The sequence below is a fragment of the Ambystoma mexicanum genome, chromosome 5q (genome assembly GCF_040938575.1).
Source record: "Ambystoma mexicanum isolate Mex_15411 chromosome 5q, UKY_AmexF1_1, whole genome shotgun sequence".
Classification (NCBI taxonomy): domain Eukaryota; kingdom Metazoa; phylum Chordata; class Amphibia; order Caudata; family Ambystomatidae; genus Ambystoma; species Ambystoma mexicanum.
Genome location: NC_090933.1, coordinates 1337921567 through 1337939674, shown reverse-complemented (window position 1 = coordinate 1337939674; position 18108 = coordinate 1337921567). Strand labels below are relative to the sequence as shown.

The window sequence follows — 18108 nt, the reverse complement described above, 5'->3', positions numbered from 1 at the left end:
CATGCAGCTGGTAACCAGCACCAGACCACCAACACCAGACCACCTGCACCACACAGACCACTAGCACTAGACCACAAGCAGAGGACCGCCTGCACCAGACAGACCAATAGCACCAGACAACAAGCAGCTGGTAACCAGCACCAGACCAACACCAGACCACCAACACCAGACCACCTGCACCACACAGACCACTAGCACTAGACCACAAGAAGAGGACCACCTGCACCACACAGACCAATAGCACCAGACAACAAGCAGCTGGTAACCAGCACCAGACCAACACCAGACCACCATCACCAGACCACCTGCACCACACAGACCACTAGCACTAGACCACAAGCAGAGGACCACCTGCACCAGACAGACTAATAGCACCAGACAACAAGCAGCTGGTAACCAGCACCAGACCAACACCAGACCACCAACACCAGACCACCTGCACCACACAGACCACTAGCACTAGAGCACAAGCAGCTGCTAACCAGTACCAAACCATTAACATCAGACCATCTGCACCAGACAGACAAGTACCAGCCATTAACATCAGACCACCTGCACCAGAAAAAAAACAACACTAGACCACAAACAGAGGACCACCTGTACCAAACAGACCACAGGCACTAGACAACAAGCAGCAGATAACCAGTACCAAATCATAAACATCAAACCACCTGCACCAGACCGACCACAGGTACTAGACAGCCAACACTAGACCACCAGCATTAGCACAGAAGCAGAGGACCACCTGCACAAGACAGACCACTAGCACCAGACAACAAGCGGCAGGTGACTAGCACCAGACCACCAACACCAGACCACCTGCACCACAAAGACCGAGATCACTAGAGCACGAGCAGCAGCTAACCATGTCCAAACTATTAACATCAGACCACCTGCACCAGACAGACCACAGGTACTAGAGAACCGACACTAGACCACCAGCACTAGCTCACAAGCAGAGGACCTCCTGCACCAGACAGACGACAAGCACTAGACAACACGCAGCTGGTAACCAGCATCAGACCACCAACACCAGACCACCAACACCAGACTACCTGCACCACACAGACACTAGCACTAGAGCACAAGCAGCTGCTAACCAGTACCAAATCATTAACATCAGACCACCTGCACCAGACCGACCACAGGTACTAGAGAACCAACGACCAGCACTAGCGCACAAGCAGAGGACCACCTGCACCAGACAGACAACAAGCATGAGACAACAAGCAGCCGATAACCAGTACCAAATCATAAACATAAGACCACCTGCACCAGACAGACAACAAGCACTAGTAAACAAGTAGCAGATAACCACCACCAAACCACCAACACCAGACTCCAAAGACGACAGAGCTAACCGCCCAGCACCAGGAACACAGAATCCAACAACCTGTGTCATTCAACTGACATCAAACACCTGCGTCAGACAACCAGCACCAGACAACACACACCAAACACCCTGTACCAGATAAGATCCACTGGCGAGGTGAGTGCTCAGCTCAGCTGCCTGTGTGCGACCTGCATTCACAGCTACGATTCTTGGCAGGGTTGTGTACCAGTCCCTTACTACGTGAAAGGAATTGGGCATAAAGAGTTGTATGAAAATGTGTGTGTCCAGAACCAGACACACAGCACCAAGCAATTATTTGATTACAGCGTCTTGCAGCCCAGTTGCTCCTCGCCATCCATCAACCATATAAACCAGTACACAATGTTTATTTTCAAGTATATATATATATATGTATGTATATATATTGCACAAAGCTTGCTGAATTGCTCCTTGGCAGTGGCATCTTGAGGAGAGCATGGTGAGTGTTACCTGCCCTGCGTTGTCTTGACACTGGGTATGTTATGGTGAAGGCTGACGCAGCAATGAAAGAAGGGGTGTCACAGTTCTCCTGAAAGCTTAGGTGAAAGGCTGGATCAAGGAAAGAAGTGTCCCAGATCCTCATGGGGTAGGTTACTCACTGGAATATGAGGATGTTAAAGCGCACCCTGAATTGCATAGGGACGTGGGCAGAGCAGAGTTTAGTGGCAGTAGAGTCCCTGTGCCATGGACCGATCACCTGTATGTTTATAGTGGGATCCAGGTATGGGGAGGACGGCGTCTTTAGAAGTTCTTAGAGGGCATGAGGGGTAGTGTTTGAAGATCTTTCTTTGCAGGCAGCTGGGTTCAAGGCCGTCAATCCCTTCATAGGCGAGACAGAGTAGCTTGAACCGCGTCCATCTCATCGGGGGTGGGGCACTGGCTCAGTTTTCTTGACAATGACGTGGCGTTCAGTTTTGTTTTGGTCAATCTATATCCTCAAACTCTAGCAGGTGGGGAGGCTTGTATATTGGACTTTTCCAGTTAATGAGGGCACCTACTACCATAAGGCTGTTGTTCCCTGGGTGTATAGTAGGGTCTTCCTTGGGGTTTTAGCTGGAAAGAGTTCTTCAATACTGTGTTCAGTTGGTGATTGCGACATGTGCCAGCATTGCAGAAGACACCAAGGATTGGGTCCACTACCCATGCCTATTGGAGGTGTCAATCCCTGTCACCCAAAATGCAATCAACTGCTAGAGACGCGGCTCATGACTCCACTACCCATGCCTATTGGAGGTGCCAGTCCCTGTCACCCAAAATGCAATCAAGTGGCAGAGACGCAGCTCATGACTCCACTACCCATGCCTATTGGAGGTGCCAGTCCCTGTCACCCAAAATGCACTCAAGTGCTAGAGACGCGGCTCATGACTCCACTACCCATGTCTATGGGACGGGCCAATCCCTGTCACCCAAAATGCAATCAACTGCTAGAGACGCGGCTCATGACTCCACTACCCATGTCTATGGGACGGGCCAATCCCTGTCACCAAAATGCAATCAACTGCTAGAGACGCGGCTCATGACTCCACTACCCATGTCTATGGGACGGGCCAATCCCTGTCACCAAAATGCAATCAACTGCTAGAGACGCGGCTCATGACTCCACTACCCATGTCTATGGGACGGGCCAATCCCTGTCACCAAAATGCAATCAACTGCTAGAGACGCGGCTCATGACTCCATTACCCATGTCTATGGGACGGGCCAATACCAGTCACCCAAAATGCAAGAGCTCTGTTCTCGCTGCAGTATCTTTTACCCCTGATTTACATCTACAGAGCACGGCAACACAAGATCAACAGATCATCCTTAAAACCATTGATACAAATCGGATGACGAACACCGCCACTCGGACTAACCGTAAATGGCTGACGTAGCACCCTGAAGCAACCAAGAGGCAGCAAAACCAAATCCTTTATACATATAGGCACTAATAACGCCTTCACAACAGCGGCCGGACCCGAAAGAAAGACTCAATTTGGAATAAGAATGTAGAGAAAAATGGAAGCCAGGCATTTTTTTCATAACTAAAATATATTAAAACAATATATCTCCATTTCTTGTTAAATAAAAATGTTTTAGGGCTTGTTTGAAGAAGCATTAATGCTCTATGCTTCCTAAATCCATAGGTCATGCCTGGCCATTCTTTTTGGTAGGTGCAAAGTATGACTGATTTGTTGTGACTTAAAATATGCGTCAGAGCTTCTTTGGATGTGTTGGTGTGCAGCATTTTGATGCTTTGTTTAATTTTTGTGGAGCAGGCCAAAGATCCCTTCGGTCTCACTTTCTCTTTCCTTCTGTCTGTAGAGCTGCGGATGATCCCATACATGATCACCATCGGAGACGGGATCCATAACTTTGCTGACGGACTGGCCCTGGGCGCGGCCTTCTCCACCTCTTGGAGGACAGGTCTCGCCACATCAGTGGCCGTGGTGTGCCACGAGCTTCCTCATGAGCTGGGTATGACGCCACTTCCGCCAGATATCGCAGAGGAACTGAGGTCCTGTCCTTTAACACGCAGAGCACAAACAGAAGGCGTTGACAGAATGACATTCTGTGCCCAACCCCATTGGTCCAACACTTTCTAAGGCTTGTGGCCCTGGATACATGGGTGTGGGGTTCCCTCTGATACAGCATGGTCCCTAGTTTTCTGGGCTGTGAGTGGCGGCCACTTCTTGGGCCGCAGTACATTTACTCTGACCTCTGTTGAACCCAACCTTGTTAGTTTCACTCTTGTCCCTCGTGCAGAGATCTCAAGTTGCCCCATGTCAGACATGAGACGCTCACCCAGTCCTGGTTTTGTTGTCTTTGCAAGTACTTGTAGTGTTTGTTAGTCATTACAAAGGCAGCCCTACTCACACCTGCCGTGCTGCACCTGGATCTTTCTGCTAGCAGCCAGTGGGCTCTGTGATCACGCGCTTGCATCCTAGCTTGTCCCATTGTTGGCCACCTTTGACCTGGACAATAGTGGCCATCCCCTACCCTCCAGCATCAGTCTCCATAAGAGCAGCGTTTTCCCTAAGTGGGTGTGTTTCTGGTGGCTAACTCTCTGTGCTTCTCCGACGCTAGGTGACTTTGCGGCCCTGCTGCATGCTGGACTGAGCGTGAAGATGGCGCTCCTGCTGAACTTCGGCAGTGCCCTCACGTCCTTCATTGGTCTCTACATCGCCCTCTCCATCTCGGCTGACGAAGAGGTGGAGCGCTGGATCTTCACCGTGGCGACCGGACTCTTCCTCTATGTAGCACTGGTGGACATGGTGAGACCCCAGAGCAAGCACTGAGCTGTCTCTCTCCTTCTCTCCTTTGCACATTCCCTCCCTTCCTTCCAGTACCCTATCAAATCTAGCAGGCCTTCGCGGCCATCCGACCCCCTACTCTTCCAGGTCCCATCTCACCACCTGGTGAACTCATTTCCTTTCCTGTTAACCATTTCTCACCCAGACCTCTTATTTCGGTACTTATTCTGTCTTCACATATCCTTACTTCCCCTGGGACTCCACCTTCATTGTGAGAGCCTAAGAAGCCTGGCATGGTACGACGTTCTTTCATCGCCTGCATTTTCATCCCCTGGCGTTTTAACGTGCATATTACAACGAATATGCTCATCGAATTTTTTTGGGGGGGGGGGTGGTAAAGGGCAGATGAGGGTCTGGGCGGGTAGGCAATAGCCAAAAATAAGTGTGGGAGGGGGACGATGAGCATTTTCGATGTTATGTACACGTTAAAATGACAGGGGATGAAATTGCAGGCAACGAAATGACATGGAACCCTGGAAGTCAGTTGCATAAAACAAGAGTACGGGAGATTGTAATTGGTTATTTATAACGCGCTTAATACCCAGAGGTTTCTAAGCGCAGACCCGGGGATAGAACCTGTGTCGCTTGTGTCCATGTTGCCCCTGAGCTATCCCTCCCAACCCCATTCAGAGAAGTTAAACCCTGTGGATGCTTGGAACGAGTGTGCTTGATGAATGTTATGACTGTGTACATTACGCACACTTATACAAGCTATAGAATTGCAAAGGGCGAGGGGCGTTCCATGGACCGTGTGGTGAAGGGCCAAGGACACATCGAATGTAAAGGAAGTGGGAATCAGTGGCAATAAAGGCCCTAGGGCATTACCAGACTCGGTAATGCCCCCGCGCGAGGGGCATATTGCTATTAGTACCCCAGCCCGCAAGACCAGGGTAATAATAGCATTCTTTTCTGTTCCGAAATACTGCGGCGTGGTAATGTACCACATTTAGATGTGCTGAGGGGGTAGGAAATGCCTGGGAAGCCTGGTGCAGTCAACCAGCAGCAACAGACAAGGTAAGTGTGGTCTGGGCGGGGAGTGCAGCAATTACTGTACTCCATTAAAACACCACCACTCTAATGACCTTTTACAAAAAAGCCTATCTGAGTTAGTCAGTCACATCTCGCATTTAGCCATATTGTGTAAGATAGGCGTATTCTGCATTTAGGAATTGCAAAGACTAGCCACGCATCACACTTAGATGGATTGTTGGGGAAGGTAATGTACCACACTTAGATGAATTGTTGAGGGTAGTGATGTACCACACTTGGATGGGTTGTTGGGGGAGGTAATGTACCACAACTAGATGGGTTGTTGGGGGAGGTAATGTACCACAACTAGATGGGTTGTTGGGTGGTAATGTACCACACTCATATGGATTACTGGGAGTAGGGAATGTACCACACTTGATGGATTGGTGGGGGAGGTAATGTACCACACTTAGATGGATTGTTGGGGGTTGGTAATGTACCACACTTAGATGGATTGTTGGGGGTTGGTAATGTACCACACTTGATGGATTGGTGGGGGTTGGTAATGTACCACACTTATATGGATTGTTGGGGGGAGGTAATGTACCACACTTGATGGATTGGTGAGGGTTGGTAATGTACCACACTTCGATGGATTGTTGGGGGTTGGTAATGTACCACACTTGATGGATTGTTGGGGGAGGTAATGTGCCACACTCAGATGGATTGTTGGGGGTTGGTAATGTACCACACTTAGATGGATTGTTGGGGGTTGGTAATGTACCACACTTAGATGGATTGTTGGGGGTTGGTAATGTACCACACTTGATGGATTGGTGAGGGTTGGTAATGTACCACACTTAGATGGATTGTTGGGGGTTGGTAATGTACCACACTGTCATGCCTGCGCCATGGGCGCATACATTGGCGATCAATATGGACAAATTGTTATTCATTTATCTACAGAAAACTCTTGGATCAACCGCTATTCACTATTTGGACTTTATTTCCCATTTGCGAGACTTTGGTGCCTTTTTATTTTTCCCAAAAAACTACACTTACCATAATGCACTTGGCTATAACCATCTATTCCTGGCTATCCCTATTTTTCTTCATCAGAACTACAATCCCCAGAAGCCCTAGGGATTTGCTCTGCTTCCACCAGCTCAGGAACAGAGAGGGATTGTCTGCAGGTGTGCTGAGCCAGGTGCAACCAATTAGCCTGCCTCTGTGCTGGGCTGGGCAGTATAAAAGCTGCTGCCTGCGAGAGCTCAGTCTCTTGCATTGAGAGTCCTTCTGGCACCTTTTTGCTTCGAGCTACAAACTTTGTATGCTGTTTCCTGCTTTCACCTGCTTTTTGTTCCAGTGTCCTGGCGGGCTCCTGCCTTGCAGCCTGCTACACCCTGCTGCCTACAGCCCTAGCCTTTTGGGCTCCCTGCCTCAACCCTGCTCTTCCAGGCTCCTGCCTTGCAGCTGATCACGCTCTGCTGCCTTCCAGCCTCCGCCCTTGCCCTGCCGGGCTCTCCACATTGCAGCCGATCACGCTCTGCTGCCTTCCAGCCTCCGCCCTTGCCCTGCCGGGCTCTCTACATTGCAGCCGATCACGCTCTGCTGCTTTCCAGCCTCAGCCCTTGTCCTCTGGGCTCCCTGCTCTGCAGCCTGCCTCACTCCGGCTGCCTACAGCCCTTGTCCTCTGGGCTCCCTGCTCTGCAGCCTGCCTCACTCCGGCTGCCTACAGCCCTTGTCGTCTAGGCTTCCTACTTTACAGCTTATCACGCACCGCTGCCTACTACCTACCTTTTTCCGCAGGGTTCTCGGCCTAGCAGCCCTCTACAGTCCTCTGCAACCTTCTACGGTCAGCGGCCCTGCCCCTCAGGGCTCACTCCTTGCTGCCCGGCCCTTCTGGGTTCCTTGCCGTGCAGCCTGCTTTACTCTGCTGCCCTAAGCCCTTTCCCTCTGGGCTCTCTACCTTACAGCCCTGCTCCTGTGGGCTTGCTCATTGCTTTCCTGCTCCTCTGAGCTCTCAACCTTGTTCCTTACTGTCCTCTGCTATCCAATCCTGTTACACGACTTTCCCTTCAGTTCCTTCTGCTAGTTTGCTATCAACCTCCTTTTCCTGGATTTGTCTGTAAGTATCTTCTCTTGTACTGTTTGTAGACCCTTTTGTACAGAGCTTGTCTGTTGGTTCCCATCAGTCAACCTCTGCCCCTTCCCTTGTCTCATTTCTACATTACAGACACCCATAGCTGCTGTTCCAAGCCATGAGCAAACAGCGTGGGCCTCTGTTATAGAAAACTGTGCAGAAGGCTAGAGTTTTTCCTAAGGTTCGTGGAATACTCTTTTCCTATATCTGCATACACCCCAAGAGGGAAGTCATTCTGTACCTTTTTCCTTGCTACTCTTGCCTACTCTTCGTTCTCTTTCCTTTCAGCTGTGTGTGTACTTTTCTGTCCACTTTATTTTGGCACAACCACCCAAACCCTTTCTGGGTGTCCTGTGCCACTCTTAATAGAGTGCCATCCCTGACACACACTTAGATGGATTGTTGGTGGGAGGTAATGTACCACACTTAGATGGATTGGTGGGGGTTGGTAATGTACCACACTTAGATGATTGTTGGTGGGAGGTAATGTACCACACTTAGATGGATTGGTGGGGGTTGGTAATGTACCACACTTCGATGGATTGTTGGGGGTTGGTAATGTACCACACATAGATGGATTGTTGGGGGTTGGTAATGTACCACACTTAGATGGATTGTTGGGGGTTGGTAATATATCGCACTTAGATGGATTGTTGGGGGTTGGTAATGTACCACACCATACCCATCGCCAAGAGTGTAAAAACCCTCGGTTTCTATTTAGACACGAATACCAACCTAGCCAAACAAATTAATATGACTGCCTCAGCCACTGCCTACACTGGTAAATTAATCAGGGCCTGCAGACCATTGATCTCCCCTAACAACTGCCTCACTTTAGCCAGAGCACTCATTCAATCCAAATTGGACTACTGTAACAGCCTCTATGTAGGTGCCAACAAAACAGTAATCAACAAACTGCAAGTTTTACAAAATAACGCACTCCGTGCCGCCCTAAATATTCCTAGAAGAGAACATATTTCCGCTACAAGAATCGCTTGCAATTGGCTCTCCATCCAACAAAAAATAGACCTAAAAACCTTATGCCTCACATACAAAGCTCTTAACCATCTAGCCCCACCCTATCTCACTAACAAATTTACATTTAGACAGAACACCAGAACCACTAGATCCTCTAACACACTACAACTGACGGTGCCCAAATACTCCCTCAAAAGAGCTGGTGGATCCAGCTTCCCAGCTCTGGCCTCACAACTTTGGAACACTGTTCCACTGGATATCAAATCCACACCCACCTTCCAACCCTTCAGAACTAAGGTCATCACTTGGTTACTCAACAAATAACCAACCATGTATGTACGCATACCTAATGTACAAATGTTTCTTATTATGTTTTGCCTATTATCATCTATGCACTAACTGCCTGCTTGACAACCTTTACTTTGCCTCATTACTACTGTACTATTGTTCCCTACTGTTGCCTGTAACTTGATGTTCAAAGCGCACATATACCCCTGGGTCAAGAGCGCTATACAAATAAATAAACAAACAAACAAACAAACAAACTTAGATGGATTGTTGGGGGTTGGTAATGTACCAAACTTAGATGGATTGTTGGGGGTTGGTAATGTACCAAACTTAGATGGATTGTTGGGGGTTGGTAATGTACCACACTTAGATGGATTGTTGGGGGTTGGTAATATATCGCACTTAGATGGATTGTTGGGGGTTGGTAATATATCGCACTTAGATGGATTGTTGGGGGTTGGTAATGTACCACACATAGATGGATTGTTGGGGGTTGGTAATGTACCACACTTAGATGGATTGTTGGGGGTTGGTAATATATCGCACTTAGATGGATTGTTGGGGGTTGGTAATGTACCACACTTAGATGGATTGTTGGGGGTTGGTAATGTATCACACTTAGATGGATTGTTGGGGGTTGGTAATGTATCACACTCAGATGGATTGTTGGTGGGAGGTAATGTACCACACTTGGATTGTTGGGGGTTGGTAATGTACCACACTTGGATTGTTGGGGGTTGGTAATGTACCACACTTAGATGGATTGTTGGGGGTTGGTAATGTACCATACTTAGATGGATTGTTGGGGGTTGGTAATTGTTGTACATGGGTGAATGACAGAGATCCACAGCAATGTTACCAAACCAAATAAGGTAGGTTTATTTCAGCACTCTCAATGACAACCCCCAGCCAGGGAGCCAACTGTAAACTGGAACATTAGAACCCTTCACCCCACAGCATTCCCATTCCACATGGTGAGTCATAACAAGAGTCCCTGGCAACAGTGGCCAAGATGCACCAGATGGAACCTTACATGAGACTCTAATACTCACAGTGTGCTGTATAAACTATGTACCTTGAATATACCTAATGAATTAATAGAATAAATTATAGGTGATAGTGCATGTGTGTTAGACACACACACCTATTACACGCACACACACCTAACACCTCCCTTCTTTCCACAGGAAGGCAAACGGAACAAAACAATAAAAAGAGAAAAATAACATGAAATCACAGTGTTGCCTCTCTGGCTTCCCACCTCACTTATTTAGACTTCTGCCACACCAACCTTTCAAAAACCTTCCACCCTTGATCACTGCCACTCTCTCCTTATTCCACACAGCACCACCCCGCACCAGAATGATGACCCCAGATCCTTCACCACCAATTTCGGCTCAGAGTAAACAGCAGAACCCTTCTGCACCCTAGTGGGCAACTTCACCTTGATCCAATCTCCCTCATTTACCTTTAACTCCCTACAACAATTCTTGAAATCATAACAAGCTTTGGCCCTCAACCCACACACACGCATCCTCTCTCTCGCTCCTTCAACGTCAACTCCCACACAAGCTGACCTCCCCATCCACCCGGGGCACAAGTGTGTGTTCGGATTCCTCCCACGAAGAACCTCAAAAGGAGATACTCCAGTTACACTGTGAGGCACCAAACGATATTGAAAAGTTCTCTCCATGACTCGGCCTGACCCTTGTGTTGGGACATGTCAGGTAAACGGCTCGAGTATTAGTCTGTTGTCGTTCACGCTGTGAGAAAGTGTTCATGTTGGAAAAGGGGAAAGGGGGGATAGAGTTTCTAAGTATCCTACTAGGCAGGATGTGGAAAAGGTGTCACAAGGAAAGGGATAACGCGTCTCAAACTTCAATGCCCCACTTCCACTCCCTGAAGGCACTGGTCCACCCTCAGGAACTGGATCCAACAGCGATTGCCATGTCCTGGACACCTGAATGACAGATCCACGGGGACTAGTGAGTGAGACACCTTCAGGTTTCTCACTCATAACATAACATGTCTGGGTTGACATGTTGGCCTATGGTAAGATACAGTTATACTGACCAAAACCCTTTGATGTCATTTTTATTGTCAGCCTGGTCTCACAACTGTCAGGGCCTTTTGTGTATCAACGGTCTGGGACTATGTTTCACCCAAACAAATAATTTGGGTAAACCCTAGAAGCCTCATTTGTTCTCTCAGGAAAGGCTTGTAAACTTTCTGAGAGGACAGGGTATATTCCCAGGGGCTAAGGAGGGGACTGGTGCTTTAAAGGAAAGCCCTACCAAGACAATAAAGAGGTCAGTCACACCAGGGTGGTAACGACTGGAGTCTCTTTGATGCAAGACAGAAAGGGGAAGAGAGGAGTTAGAGCGGTCTAGGAGAGAAATTACAGTCCAGAGATGGGTCCCACCATCTTGGAATCTCTTGGGCCAATCACACTTCCTGTGCCCTAGCCCCACTTCCTGCTGCCTACGCATTCTAGGAGTAGCACAGCGGGGAGTCCTAACCAATGGAATTCATTTATTTAGATTTAGAACAACAGAAAAAAACATTTCAGCATAAAACCAGACAACGTTCATGGGCCAAAAACGACTGTAGTAATAATCAAAAACAATTTTGACTTTTTCTGCGAATAAGATTACACATAAATGCAATCAACAGAGAAAATTACATACATATCTAACCCGACACACAACTAAATCTCAAAGCCTAAATATGCATCAAACACCGAGGGTCAAACACTCACTCCATACACATGAGTAAAAAACATTACAACAAACCATCAAATAATGGCGAGTGGTACAACTAGTTCCCAATCAGCACTGATAAAACTAACACCGTGTACCACTACTCTGTACTACGTGGTGACAACATTATAACACCTATGTAAAATAAATTACAGTACACCAAACTTATTTCAAACACATCTCTTTAGTATAGCATATATTGCAATCAACAACTGACAACTAAAGTTTCGGCTCTGTGGGACAACTAATAATTTATCACGACCCAGCCTTCCTCAGGGCACATGACCATCCGGAGGGTTGAATGTTGGGCATTTCTCCAACCCCCAAAGTTCAGCAACCACACGGTAGGGGTTCAATCACTGTAAATAAATACAAAGGACTAACATTAACCAGTTGGGGTGTAGCCTGTCCCCCAGGGGACTTCAATGTTCATAGCAAAAAACGAAGTTCACCCATGTGTTACTGCTCGAGTCACAATTGGTGTGGGCCCGGTGCAACCCGCTCCCACCACCCTACCCCCAACCACTGTGGATACATACTTCCGCAAAGGATAGTCCTGTGTGATGGGTGAAGGTGTCCCTAATGTTCTCGTGCACAGCATGCATAGTCTTGAATCCAAAAGACAGTATATGTAAATGCTATAACGTGGAAGTGGAAACACACTGCGGCAACCCCAATACACCCCATTCCAGGTGCTCATGTTGACCATGAATCAACTATTCTTGCCTGTTGGTCTAGGTAAGAAACCGCCCAATCAAACAGATACCAGCCAGCTATGGAACCAGAAAGAATCACAAGCCATATATCGTGTCTCAGTAAAACCATAATGAGCGGCTGCGGTCATTTTCTTTTTCTACCAGCCCGAGATCATATTACAATTCAAATTCTAGCTGTCAAATATCCAAAGGGATCGTGGTCTCACATAGTTGGCAAATAAACAACACATGACTCACCCTACAGCCCAAGGCTGCAGCGAAGACAGACGTGTCCTATGTCCTTATTTACTCTACTTGTACACACACTGCATAAACCATTGCCAATCTCTCAAGTAGTCCCTGGCTTACCAGGGCAACCTTTGCCAAACAGAACTCATGTGAGCCGAGCTGCGAAACTCATTATGGCCAAACTCGCCGAGTCGGCACTTCTGAAAAGGCACCCCCAGTGTGCTGCTAATGTAAAGAGCTTGGGGTGCTTTGTTGGTTAGGACTCCCCCTTTGTGCTATGTCTTGATTCCCACTGAATCCAGGCCCTAAATAGTATTGTGGGTATACCTCATTTTGTGTGATAGACTAAGCACTCCAGGACTGACAGCACCAGGAAAAGACTTGTCACGGCAGCCTGGATTGGCTCCTTACAGAAGGCTTGAAATGGCCCAATCCGTTGTGGTAAATTGAGCAAATAAGGGGTTGATATCCCCCATTACCTTTAATCCTCTTTGAACATCAGAACAAGGCTTTGCTGGCTACCTTTCCACTTACAGCTAAAATGTTGCTTTCTCTGCCTTGTTTTCAAATCCCTCCATGGTCTTGCTCCTCCTCATCTCTCTTCCCTTCTCACCTTTTACTCCCCTTCTCACTCCCTTCGTTCGGCTGACCATTTCCTCCTCACTATACCTCCTTCCCCCTGTGCTTCCTCCCGGTTCCGCTCCTTCCAACTCCTTGCTCCTCTGCACTGGAACTCACTCCCCCTCTCAATCCGCTCTTCCATGACCCTCCCCTCATTTCGCACTTCCCTTAAATCCCTCCTCCTCCATTCTCCACCTTGAAGGCCCCCCAGTCCTCTCTTCTTCCCCCCTTCTTTCCCTCTTCTAATTCCTCTCTCCCCACTCCTATTTCACTCTCTCTCCCTTCCATTTTCACTCGTTCTATCCTTCTCATGTCCCCCCTCACCAATCCTATTCCCACTCCACTTCCCCTCCCCCTCAGTTAATTGCTCTTTGCACTGTTTTGCTGTAGAATCATTCATGATGTAATTTTTGCTCCCAATGTTTGTTGTTGTTCTCTGTATTAGTTGTACCATTGTGCAGTGCCCTGGTGTAAGGTGCTCTATAAATAAATAAATAAATCAATCAATCAACTGTACTTGGGTACCGTCTTCCCGCAGTCCTTTGCCACAGAGGTGAAGACGAGGACTCCAAGGAGGGAGCAAGAGCCTCCCCTCACCGTTCCCAGAGGACCATTTGGGGGGACTGCTGCTTTCACAAGCACTGCCTGCTGCCTGGACACTGGTCAATGCTCACAGAAGGTGACAGCCTCTTCAAATGCTCTCTGGCAACCTTCCCGGTTTCGAAGGGCAGACGAAGGACTCACTGTATCTCTGGAGACCCTGGACGGAGTCCGCCAGCATTAGCCAAAGAACAGCTCTGAGTTCTTTTTCCCTCCTCAAGACGCTTTGAAGCTGTCTTAACAGCTTTTTGAGTCATTTTCTTCCCAGATCTGCCTTTGACATTCGCCATTTTGTCGATTCGCTATGAGCTGTCGAGCCACAGACTCAACCATCATTTGCCTACGCTATAGCTGCGTTCGAGACGATCGCTGTTGCAAAACCACTTTGTTGCCCTGCCTCAACTGCTTTGGTGTGTCCTCTCGATCATCAACTGTTCTTCAGCTGATTTGAGACGATCACTGCGTAGTTCTGCACCACATCGCTGGACTGAGTCCAACCAACTTGAACATCTCAACGCTAGCTCGATCCATTGGGATCATCCGACAGACTCGTTTCGACGTCAGCTCGATATATTGGAAATAATCAAGAAGCCCAGCTCGACTCTCTTGAGCCACCCAAGATCAAGGTACCCATAGTGGCCTGGTTCTAAGGGCCCCCGAGACCTTTAAGCCCCAACTCTTTACCTTTCAAAGGCAAATCTGTTGAGCTTGAGCCCTGCTGCAGGGGCTATCACCTGGCTACCCTTGTCTTCAGACGCAGAGGTGCCCCCTTTCACTCAAAGGTCTGCATGGCCTGTGTCTTCCTTTGGTGGGCTGTGTCAATAATGGTTTTCATTTATGTGGTTGTATTGTTAGCCTCGGTGGGGCATTCTTGTATTTGGGTACCCCGGTAGTATTTCTGTTTGAAGGCTTCTTTGCTGGTTCACATCCCTCCAGAACTGTATAGCCCGCCCTCAGCCCACGTGACCACAAGAGGCATCGAAAGTAGACCTGCCGCAGCACTGTGACGGGTTCAGCTTTGATTGGGATCAATGCTGGTTTAGCAGTAGTGTGGGCCCTTAGCCCACGTAACCGCAAGAGGCAGCGAAAGTCGACCTGCCGCCGCCCCGTGACAGGTTCACCTTTGATTGGGTCACTGCTGGTTTAGTAGTAGTGTGGGCCCTCAGCCCACGTAACCGCAAGAGGCAGCGAAAGTCGACCTGCCGCCGCCCCGTGATGGGTTCACCTTTGATTGGGGTCACTGCTGGTTTAATAGTAGTGTGGGTCCTCAGCCCACGTAACCACAAGCTGCAGCGAAAGTACACTTGCCGCAGCACAGTGACGGGTTCACCTTTGATGGGGGTCACTGCTGGTTTAGTAGTAGGTGGGGCTGAGTGACGTTCTCTACTCCTGCAGAGAAGTAGTCATTTTGTCACAAGGTCCCAAAGCGCCTGAATGATGAGGAACCTTTGTATCATCCCACATGAATTCTTAAGCGCAAGTACGAGGCTTAACACATCAAGACGTTGCGCAGTGCGTTCTGTCTGCCCTGTTCAATGGTCTGTTGAGTCCCAAGGGTTTGTTGGGGGCTGTTCCGGATCACCGGGCAGCCCCATACTCGGGTCGGGTGGCACCCGACGGTGCACACACAGGTGCGGCGATCAAGCCGCTAGATTAGGGGTGGGGTTTCATCCCACCCGCTCCGGGGACACCGGAGCTCCGCACATGGCCGGGTGGCAAGCGGCTTACCGCGGCCCCGGCTATGGGGGAAACCCAGGCCCTGGTCGCCACCCTGGCCCGACTCACAGGGCCAGAGGAACACACAGGGACGGTGTTGCCTGACAGGGGCACCGTCCTGGAGCTGGGTCCCGTCCTTGGGCCCAGCCCACGTGGTGAGGTGCCAGCATGGCGCTAACAAAACACACACACACCACGGAGTCTCGTTGGTCTCGTCTGACAAGCCGGAAGCAGCTCGTCACTTTTATTAGGTTGGTTACGTGGCCACTGCCACTGCCACGTGACCCATTACCCCAGCATGGGAGCTACCGTGCTCCCAGGAGGGGTGCCATGTAACACTCATCCTTTTCCATAACGACAAAACAAGAGAAACCCACAGTCCCAACCAAACCCACACTAATACTACTATAACCACTCTGCTATTTTTCACACCCTTTATTAACCTGGGTGAGTGGTTCTACTATCACAAAACACCTATGAGAGCTACTGGCACCACCTAAAGCATGCCGCATGTTCAGATGTTCACTCCATTACATTTCCCACCCACCGAGCCATTTTACACCAGTCCGTCTCTGCAGGCCCGGAGTCTTCATCGAGGACGGCGGTGACAATGTCCATCTCTCCGCACCCCTGGAATTGCAGGACGCCGGCCTGTGTCCTCACCACCGATCAGATCGGACAGCCACCACAAAGTCAACACAGCCGGCAAAGCCGCACCCGGGGAAACCCAGGGGCCACATCGGCCAAGTCCATGGTCTGATGGAGGTCGCAGCCCACCTTCCTTCGGCAGCTTTCAAGGGCAGTTAAGCGTTCACCGGCCGGCGGGACCACATCTGGGGGCACCAGGGTCCATGTCTCTCCATGAAGTGTGCTGGTAAGCTCCAAACTGCAGGGGCCTCGCATGGCTGTCCTCATCCGACATTGTGCCCCCCATCGGGCAATCAGGAGCACCGGCAGGCTGTTTCCGCCCTGCCCTCAGCCGATGACTTTTGTGAGCGGGATGGGCACTGCTGTGGTCCCCCTTGCGTTGTGGGGGCGCGGCAGCTCACCTCTTTGCTGCTGCCGCAGCCGCCACACCTCTCCCGCCCTCTCCTCGGAGCGAGCTCCTCATTGTTCTGGCGGGCCCAGTTGGTATTGGGCCCGCCTCATATCTTTTCATGCGGCGCCCATCGCCGCAGCCGATAGGTGGGGGAGGGGCAGCTCGGCTCTTCATTGCGGCCGATGCCGCGGACATTCCACTCCCCACAGGAGAGGGGGGGACGGCGGCTGCCCTCCTGATGATGGTGGGGGCCGATTGCCTTCCTCCCGCGGCCGACGCCGCCCATCTCACTCTCTCTCCCGACGCGGCAGAGTCTGCATCCAAGGCGGGGGAGGGGCGCAGCCACCCACGCGTCCGATGCCGCGTACTTCTTCCATCACCCACAGAGGACGGGCAGGCAGCTCGCCCCCCCCTGGTGGTGGTGGGGGCCGACCACCTCCCTCATGCAGGCGGGCAGCACCTTTGCGGGCCCAGTTGGAGATGGTCCCGCCTCACTTCCTCATGCGGCCAACGCCGCAGATCATACCTCCCCTACAAGACTGGGGGCAGCGAGCGACGACCGTCACTCCTCCGCGGGCCCCGTTGGTGTTGGGCCGCCATCCTTTGTTTGCCGCTCCTCCCCTCCGTGGCTTGCAGGTGGGGGAGGGGCAGCACCGGCCGATGCCGCGAACACCTTCACTCCTCCCGGGGCCACCTCACATCATTGCGGCACGGCCGCGGACTTCCTCCGTCTCACCATTACTTCTACGCGAGCCCAGATGTAGATGGGCCCGCCACACCAACATCTTTCGGGGCACGCAAAGGCCCGTTCCTCGTCGCCATTGTTGGGGGCTGCTCCGGATCACCGGGCAGCCCCATACTCGGGTCGGGTGGCACCCGACGGCGCATACACAGGTGCGGCGATCACGCCGCTAGATTAGGGGTGGGGTTTCATCCCACCCGCTCCGGGGACACCGGAGCTCAGCACATGGCCGGGTGGCAACCGGCTTCCCGCGGCCCCGGCTCTGGGGGGCGCCCAGGCCGGGGTCGCCACTCTGGCCCGACTCACAAGGCCAGGGGAACACACAGGGACGGTGTTGCCCGCAGGGGCACCGTCCGGACGGCGTTGCCCGGCAGGGGTACCGTCCTGGAGCTGGGCCCCGTCCTTGGGCCCAGCCCACGTGGTGAGGCGCCAGCATGGTGCTAACAAAACACACACACACCACGGAGTCTCGTTCGTCTCGACTGACGAGCCGGAAGCATCTCGTCACTTTTATTAGGTCTGCCACGTGACCCATTACCCCAGCATGGGAGCTACCATGCTCCCAGGAGGGGTGCCATGTAACAGGGCTTAGTATGAACTTGTAACCCGCCTCTCCATGTGGGAGGAGAAGTCCATTCTGTAAC

General features: G+C 50.5%; 1 protein-coding gene across 1 annotated transcript in view; it reads left to right on the top strand.

Annotated features, from left to right (window-relative positions):
* SLC39A4 (solute carrier family 39 member 4) overlaps positions 1-18108 on the top strand; it is a 524681-nt gene that overhangs the window by 488683 nt on the left and 17890 nt on the right. The window contains exons 10-11 of the mRNA XM_069621954.1: positions 3677-3829; positions 4439-4626. Of these exons, the coding sequence (XP_069478055.1) occupies positions 3677-3829; positions 4439-4626 (341 nt within the window). The remainder of the gene's footprint in view (positions 1-3676; positions 3830-4438; positions 4627-18108) is intronic.